This window comes from Aegilops tauschii, chromosome 6 (genome assembly GCF_002575655.3).
Source record: "Aegilops tauschii subsp. strangulata cultivar AL8/78 chromosome 6, Aet v6.0, whole genome shotgun sequence".
Taxonomy (NCBI): domain Eukaryota; kingdom Viridiplantae; phylum Streptophyta; class Magnoliopsida; order Poales; family Poaceae; genus Aegilops; species Aegilops tauschii.
In genome coordinates this window covers 17,753,039-17,761,975 of record NC_053040.3, presented here as the reverse complement: position 1 = coordinate 17,761,975, position 8,937 = coordinate 17,753,039, and the positions used below count along the sequence as shown (strand labels likewise).

The 8,937-nt window shown below is 46.7% G+C and overlaps 1 protein-coding gene across 1 annotated transcript; it reads right to left on the bottom strand.

The window, feature by feature from the left end:
* Positions 1-1,529: 1,529 nt before the first annotated feature.
* Positions 1,530-6,734, bottom strand: LOC109745218 (uncharacterized). Its single transcript, XM_020304351.4, has 2 exons — positions 6,477-6,734; positions 1,530-3,859 (listed from the first exon to the last, which is right to left on the bottom strand). The coding sequence occupies exons 1-2, from the start codon at positions 6,536-6,538 to the stop codon at positions 1,726-1,728; spliced, it is 2,196 nt and encodes a 731-aa protein (XP_020159940.1). The 5' UTR covers positions 6,539-6,734; the 3' UTR covers positions 1,530-1,725.
* Between the last annotated feature and the right edge of the window lie 2,203 nt (positions 6,735-8,937).

Genomic DNA, 8,937 nt, shown 5'->3' with positions numbered 1-8,937 from the left:
ATTTCAGACAGATACTAGTCATCCCATATCCAATCCCGCTTGCTTTTCTCTGACTCGGATTCAGATACGATGATGTCGGGTGGTTATTGATGCATGCCATATCTGATCATATTTGCTTTTTCGGTCTTCGGATCGCCGGACGGGCGGATACTATCCATCCTGTTTTCATCCCTAGTCCGAGACTAACAATTAGTTAACTAACAGTTAGTCCTATGTCTGGTTGGAACTTGGACTAATTGTTAGTCCAGACAGCCACGAAAAACCCATTTTGCTCCTTACTAATTGTTAGTCGGAGTATGTTTGGATCATGACTAATTGTTAGCCTGAGTTTATTTGAAAATAGATAAGGGGTAGGGTGGTATTTTCATGTTTTGTTGGAGAAATTAGTCTCTATTAGTTGGGTTCTATTTGGATCCACTAGAGCTAATTGTTACTTCATACAGCCATGAACAACATGTTTTGACTAATCAGTAGTAGAAAAAGGGTCTAATATGAAATTCATTAGTCCCGGTTTGTAACTGAACCGGCACTAATGGTTAGTGCCGGTTCCAACGGCCAGGTGGGCGGCGCTCATTAGTATCGGTTCATGGCGAACCTTTAGTACCGGTTCGTGCCACGAACCGGTACTAAAGAGGTGGTGGCTTTTAGTACGGGTTGGTGGCTCCAACCGGTACTAAGGGGGAGGGGGTCTTTAGTACCGGTTGAAGCCACCAACCGGTACTAAAGGTGGTGGCCTTTAGTACGGGTTGGTGGCTCCAACCGGTACTAAAGACCCCCCCCCCCCTTTTAGTGCCTGTTGGAGCCACCAACCGGTACTAAAGATGGTGCGCTGCCACCCGCAGTGCACAATGTTTAGTCCCACCTCGCTAGTTGAGAGGAGCTCGCACCGGTTTATAAGCCCCGCCGCGGCTACCGTGTCGAGCTCCTCTCTAAGCAGGCCTTTGTGGGCCTATTGCAAGTCTTCTGCCCTGTGGGGCCTACTGGGCCGTACGGGCCTGCATCCTGGCCCAACTGTCGTATGCAGGCCATGCCGGCCCAGTAGGCGGGCTGTTTTTGCTTTATTTCGAAAATAAAAATAAAAATAATCCTTACCAACCGGGACTAAAGGTCCCGCAGACCACGGCGCGCCTCGTGCCACGTGGTGAGCCTTTGGTTCCGGTTCGTGTTGAACCGGGACTAAAGGAGGGGACCTTTAGTCCCCACTCTTTAGTGCCGGTTCCAGAACAGGTACTAAAGGTCCTTACCAACCGGTACTAAAAGTCGTTTTTCTACTAGTGAATTGTTAGTCCGACTATGTTTGGATCCTGACTAATTGTTAGCCCGAGTATATTGGAAAAAGATAAGGGATAAAGTGGTCTTTTCAGGTTTTGTTCGAGGCGTTAATTAGTCTAGTGGTTGAGTTCTTCTGACTAACAGGAAAACATTTAGTCCTCGTATCAGTCTGTCTGTTTGGATCCTTCAAGAAGTGAAATTAGTGAGCTAACAGTTAGTCCTATTTTATCGGAAAACAAAAAACAGTTAGTCCTATGGATCGAAACAGGGCTTAAATTGCAACCGGCCCGCTCATCATAAGATTGAGCCACCGATTCTAAGACACAGTTAGGTACAATCCGAATCGTATGGAGTAAAAGTTCAAATAGGAAATTAACTCGTACAGTCCAAAATATGGAGTCCCCTGGATAAAGATCAAATTGGAAAGTCGAAAAATCACAGAAATTAAAAACGTTATGAATAGATATTCCCAGCTTCAGGAAACAAGGATTCTTTCACATCCCTCAGAAAAGGCACGCCTACCATAAACAGAAGCATCTTGATATGCGTGACAAACTCGCCACCGGTGGCCAGATGCTTGGCGTGGAACGCAGCCCCACAGTTGTACGCAACGTAACAAAGCATCTCTAACCACACCGCGGAGATGAGCTCCCAACGATCGCCCGCTTCTCCAACCTGAAGCAGGTCCGAGGCGACCCGGCGAGCTCGATCCAGCACGGGGTAGTAGTTTTCGTGGAAGAAGGAGCTGTCCTCGTCACGAATCTCCTCGATCACCTTCTTACGATCATCAGATCCTCCTCCGTGCTTCTCAAGCAGCCAGCGTGACACCTCTTTCTGGCCCTTAGTCACCACGTAATGACCTTCACTGCCGGCCATGGCGCCGCAATCTGCAACGAGGTACATGACGTAGTCTGACAGCTCTCTGATAGGGCCTCTCAGCTCCGACAAGCTGCCTTGTACATCCTCATGGTGGGATGAACCGCCGTCTTCTAAGCGCTCCTCGTCGTCGCCGTCTACGGCAACATCGTCGGTGGCGAGCAAGCATATGTCCGTCACAACGTGCCAGAGAAGCACACTCGACACGAACTCCAAACCTTGGATGTTACAGATCTGCAACACCTGATCATGATTTGCCCGGTCTTGCTTCGTCTCAACCACCCATTGCGCCCACTGGCCACGGAACTTGCCAACTCCAATGTCCCATTCCTGCACGCGTGGGGTGGCTGCTATGTCCAGCAATTTATCAAGGATGAGCTTCTTGAGCTCAGGAGAGACGCTGGTATGCGTGATGGCCCGGGGCTCACCGATGATACCAACCCAACGCATGGCCCGCCGCAACAAGCCAGTGTCTTGTTTCTCCTTGATGCATCCTCGGATCATGTTGTACTGTGCCATTTTCGCCGACCACTCTCCTTTGTTTCCTGGATGGAGACGCCTGGCTACCCAGAGCAGCCCCGCGATTGCGCCGGGAATATCTCGGCACAGCGGGCATGTTAGCGAACACGAAATGATGGTCTTGTATGCCCAGCATGAAGAGATAAATGACATGAAGATTGAGCATGTCTCCAATACGACGGCCCCGACAAGCAGCATGTAACATATGATGACGTCATCTGTGTCATGGACATGCCCCTTTCGACCACCGGTCGTCATCCCCCTCACGAACAACCCAAGCGCCACCGATGGCAGCACAAGAGCGACGATCCGGTGGAAGACGTTACAGAACGGGAGCATGTGGAAATGGCGCGTGCCAAACTTTGTGTACAAATAGTCATAGATCAAGGAGAGGTTGATCTCAGCCAGCTTGTACGCCATGTGGACTCTGTCCTCTGAAGATTGCAAGACCTCTACGGCCTGCTTGATGTCCTTGGCATCTTCAGGAAGCAGAGAGATTGAAGGGGTCATGTCCATGAGAAAGTGGAGGCTCAGTTTGAAGGCCTGAGCTGCCACATCTAGGATGACCTCGAAATTCCTCTCCTGCTTCTTGGAAATCACAAAGCGCAGCTGACCGTAGAACCCCTGTGTGTCCCAGACAGCATCGTTGGACGCACGGGAAACGAGTTTTGAGGTAGAGCGGCTCGTTCCAGGCGCCACTGAGCCAGCTCTCCGGAGTGCCCAAATCCTTTCGGCGTACTTCCCCGTCCCGGCAACGAACACGAGCACCATGGGCGCCACGAGCCACTGATCGGCATCATTGTCTACTCTGAGCTGCTTGCTGACGACGTAGGTGGCCATGGGCACCTGCGTGACGAGGCTGAGAAGGTGGCGCTTCCACAGCGCGTTGTCCTCCATGGAGAAGGCTGTCATGGTCTCTTGCCCGCCGAGATGGAGCAGCAGGAATGGCGCCCAGAAGAGGGCCAGGTGGTTGTTGCCGCTGCCGCCGCGGAGGGTGAGGCGGCCGAGGATGTAGACGGCGAGGGAGTCGGCCGATAGGTAGGCGAGCCACAGCAGCACACTGAGTACTCGGGAAGAGTAGCGCTTGCGGAAGCCGGAGAAGAAGAGGAGGAAGAGTTGCAGGGAGAAGCTGGCCACCACCATGCCCTTAAGCTCCCACTCATTGACGAATTGGTGGGCACGTGACAGTGAGCTGATGTAATTAAACACTAAATTAAATCGCTGCAAGGAAAATATATATGAATTGGATTTGCATTGAAGGAGAAACTGCGTTGCATGCCTATTTTTTCTACGTAAAGAAATATAAGAGCGTTTAGAGCGACAGAGGGAGTATCTATTAGTAGTACTAATTACCGATTGAGGATGCTAGTGAATTGGATTTGCATTGGGATGGTTGGTTTTGATGGTGTGGCATTTTTACATGAAGATGGAACTAATTTTTACTATCTGAAATACAAATAAAATTTTAGTCATTTGATGCACAAGTAGGCATTAGAAAGAAGGAGACCGCACATTTGACAGTGAGCTGATGTAATAAACACTTAATTAAATTGCTGCGAGGAAAATATGAATTGGATTTGCATTGAACGAGAAACTGCGTTGCATGTCCGTTATTTCTACTCCCTCTGTAAATAGTATAAAAGCATTTAGATCACTAAAACCTTATGGAGGGTCACTGGTAGAAAAAAAGGCCTTTAGTCCCGGTTCGCAAAGGCCTTTAGTCCCGGCTATGCAACCGGGACTAAATATGCGCGACTAAAGACCCACCCCCTTTAGTCGCGCCTCTTACGAACCGCGACTAAAGGCTTTAGTCCCGGTTCTCGTGGCTAACCGGGACTAAAGGCCTCCTCCGCAGGTTTAAATTTTTTTGCGATTTTTTTTAATTTTTTTTATTTTCAAATTTCTGAATTATTTTAACCTCTAATCTCTAATCACCACCCCTCATCACTGATCAATTTATCCTCTAATCTCTAATCACCCCTCATCATTCCGAATCATCTAACTTCCCGAACGGTCACCCATCCTCCCACTCCCCCAGCCTGAGCACGCTTAACTTCTGGGTTCTATTCTCCCTCGTTTCCAAGTCTGCACTTGTTGTTTTCCTGACAATAGTAGGATGTCAATTCTATTAACCCTCAGGTATTTAGCTTGAGCATGAAGTGACACATTTCACTGTTTGAGTTTGAAACTATTGTTTTAAAAAAAAAAATTATTTAGTAACACTAATATTTCTAGAATAATTAGTTTGACCACAGTTTGACCAGATTTGACCAAAATTCAAAAAAACTGAAATAATTATTTAGTAACACTAATATTCTAGAATAATTAGTTTGACCATTGTTTGACCACAGTTTGACCACAATTTGAAATTTTTTGAATTTTTTTGCCTCTCCAGATCTTAAAAGTCCCGTATCTTTTTTTCTGTTAGGTTTTTGGGGATTCTAAAAATGTTTAACGGGGTTCCCCCTGCTAAATTCGGATGTAAGTTTTTGAGTAGATGATTTTTCATATAAAAAACTTTTTCATCTGAGTTCGTATGCAAAAGTTATGCCCATTTTATGTTAATTTTCCCAACAACTAGACCACATATCACATGGAAAACTTATTTTATTTTATTTTTTTGACATTTCCATCATTTTCTTTTGTTTTTTCTAAAACTGAAAAGGCGATCCGGGGGGGGGGGGGGGGTAGAGTTTGAAAATGAGGCCTCAAATCCCTTTAGTCGCGGTTGGCCAGACCAACCGGGACTAAAGGTCTAACCTTTAGTCCCGGTTGGTCTGGCCAACCGCGACTAAAGGTTCGGGCCATTAGTCGCGGTTGGCCAGACCAACCGGGATTAAAGGTCTAACCTTTAATCCCGGTTGGTCTGGCCAACCGCGACTAAAGGCCTTCGGGCCAGCCTGAGGACCTTTAGTCCCGGTTGGCCAGGCCAACCGGGACTAAAGCCCCTCCCGTCCGCCAGCTGTCGACCGAGCGCGCTGGGCCCAGATAGTTGGTCGCGGGTCTCCTCCCGAACCGCGACTAAAGACCCCTTTGGTCGCGGTTCGATTATTTTGGGGACTAATGGGGCGTATGGAAGCCTCTTTTTCTACTAGTGGGTGCATCTATTAGTAGTACTAATTACCGATTGAGGATGCTAGTGAATTGGATTTGCATTGGGATGGTTGGTTTTGATGGTGTAGCATTTTTACATGAAGATGGAACTAATTTTTACTATCTGAAATACAAATAAAATTTTAGTCATTTGATGCACAAGTAGGGATTAGAAAGAAGGAGACCGCACATGTGGTTTCCTCTACAAGCCTTGTTCAAGGTCAGCCAGACAGCCAGTCAAATTGGAACAGTAAGTAGGACCGCGGACGGATGACACACGACGACTTTGTCAGCCTTGGGCTGTCTTTCTCGAATTAATGCATGGTCCCACAATTAATCTCCTTTCTTTCGTTAGACTCCTTTCGTTTATCTCTCTGGCTCCTTCCCGTCCTAGATTTTCTCTTGAATAAACTAGCTAGGATCACAGCAGCTAGGCAGGAAATCCGGCGAATACATATGGAAGGTGTTGTGCTCCTCGTCTCCGATAGGCAGGAGGCCTAGCTAGCTGGCGGCGATTTCCGGCGAATACAGCATAACGGCGGCGAGATCTGATGGCCATGTAGCTTGATGAGAAGGAGATCTAGAGATAGAACAAGGACGTAGGGAAGGATAAAGCGGGGAGAGGCTCAATGGCTAAGTGTTGTGCGGGCTGGAAATCGAATGTGACTCCCATATGTATTGAAATAAAAAAGACACGGTAATGCAAGTTTAGTTACCTGCGTTGAGCTGTCTGAAGCTCAAGGACACCAACTTCTTGGAGTCCCCTGAGCAGCCTCATGTCTGTCGAGCAGACGAGCACAGAACCTTACAGAAGTGAAGGCCAAGTAAAGCACGAGCTGGTGGGTAAGGGTTATCACCCGGTGACCCCTTCTTCTCTCTGAATATAAAGGAGAAAGGGAAACGTTCGCTTGTGCTCATGTCGGCCCAGCAGACGAGCACAAAACCTTACAGAAGTGAAGGCGAAGTAAAGCACGAGCTGGTGGGTAAGGGTTATCACCCAGTGACCCAGATATGATTCTGATCTGAATATAAAGGAGAAAGGGAACGCTTGTGCACATGGGCTGGGCCCACGGGTGCTGCTCTCTCACCACGACCACATACCTCACGCCGCTTTTCCTTTGCCTTATCCTTCATCGTTGAAAGGAATACCGTGGTTAATTTTGCCGGATCTGGGTAATTTTTTTTTGCTTCAGACGATTACCAGAGTTCCTAGATGCTTGTTTTGCTGGAACTGGATATATTTTTTGCTTCAAACGATTATCGGAGTTCCTAGTTGCTCGGTCGTTTTCCTGGTACCATAGTAAATTTTTGCTGGAATCGGGATAAATTTTTTGCTTCAAATTTTTACTGGGTTTGCAGTTGCTCTAGTCATTTTGCTCAAACCGCATTTTTTTCTGCTGGAACTAGTTTTTGGTTTTGCTGCAACTGACCACGTGAAGCAGCACAAAGTTTGTGGAGGAGCAACTCCACCTTGCCGCTACAATGTGTACAGCACAAGTGTTGAAGGAACAGCTTCAACGTGCTGCGCTAGATATCGCTCTAGAGGCGAATGTAGGTTGATAGGGTAGCAAGAGTTCAATTCAGAACTCCTAGGGCACAAGATCTACTCCAAGATCTTAGATAAGAACAACAAGTTCTATTATAGGTAGGGGTACATAGTCTGCCCCCAAAGTAGAGGCGAGGACCTCTATTTATAGGGCTTTGGGAAGCCTTCACATACTTCTACTTATAGCTGGAATACTCTAAAAAACATTATGTAAGTTTCATCATTCTACTCATAACTACTCACAACTAGAAGACTCTAGAAAACAGTAGCTAGGATAGAAAAGAAAAGGAAAGAAATACTACACTAGAGTGGAAGCATCTAGAAGTAGCCAAACAGATCTGGCATGTGTTTTTTTTCTTCTCATCTAGTGTTCCTCATCACCACGGGAACCTTTTTTTGTGTTGAGACGTGTTTTTTCGTTGAACACAGTGGTGCAGGTCGATGACGGCGGCGAGCCAGAGGTGGCGACACCGTGCTGTGATCAGTGGTGGACGACGAAGGCGTGGTGCGAGCAATGGACGACGACCCTACAACCAGGGAACGCAGTGCTACAACCATTGCCGGGGTTTTGCTGGAACCAACAGCGTGATGAAGCTAGGAACGGCGGACAGCGGTGAACAGGCTACAAAATGGCGGCCGGTGGTTGCGGTGACGAGTGGAGGCGTTGGGGGTGCCGCAGGGATGTGCATGTCGTGGGTGATTTCCCCTCCCTGCAAAGATAGAAGACAACTGCCAAATCTGATGGATATGAAAGGCCTAGGCGGGGCCGATCGAAAGGCTGCGCAATGAGCGGCCAAAATTTCAGCCGGCCGACTGACACCTATCAGTCGCTGCCAATAAAAATTTATAGTTTCCCCCCCAAAATAATGGCTATTAGTTTTCCAAAACTAATGGCAATTAGTTTTAGGGTAGTTTAGTAATTGCACTATTAATTAAGAATTTTATGTTTATTTTCACGAGACTTGGCGGCGAAATGGCTAGAGATCAAGCCTAACCTAACAGTGCCGTAAGAATATTGATGAACATAATTAATATCAGGAATTAATTAGATCACTAATTTTGATTTATATTATGAATTTTTTAATTATTATAAACCTATCTCTTTGATGATATTATCCTCAATATGATAAAATAATGGCCAGTAGTTGTTAATTACGGAAATCAGATGTATACCGTTGGATTAAACTAATGGCCATTAATTTCAATAAACTAGTGGCTATTATTTTGGAGCAGAAAACAGCTCTAGAAATTTTGCCAACTTTCACACCCCTAGCGTGACCACTGTAAAAACAAAGCAGCCACATCCTGCTCCATTGCCGGGTACAATCAGCACGAAAGAAAATATTCGCAATGATAACAGTGTTTTTGAAACCACCGCCGTCACTTTGCTTCCTCTCACTTCGCATGGTTTCTTCTCCCTGTCCTTATTAGCAATCGCCAAGGCGATGATCTCAATGATGAGGTCGTCTGCTGAACAAATCATTTCTTGTACCTTCATGCTGCAGCTGCGTCCAGAAACGCAGCCAATATGTTTCCCTGAAAATAGCCCGCATAAATGAGGAATATTTGGTTTTGTTAAATATTATAGCATTACGACATTTCCAAATAGCCCAACATAACGCAGCTATCCC

Bases quoted from the DNA above. Each gene is read 5' to 3' on its own strand.
- LOC109745218 (XM_020304351.4), bottom strand. From the start codon at position 6,538: ATGAGGCTGCTCAGGGGACTCCAAGAAGTTGGTGTCCTTGAGCTTCAG. The intron at 3,860-6,476 runs GTAACTAAACTT...TAATTACATCAG, and splicing joins CTTCAGACAGCTCAACGCAG to CTCACTGTCACGTGCCCACC.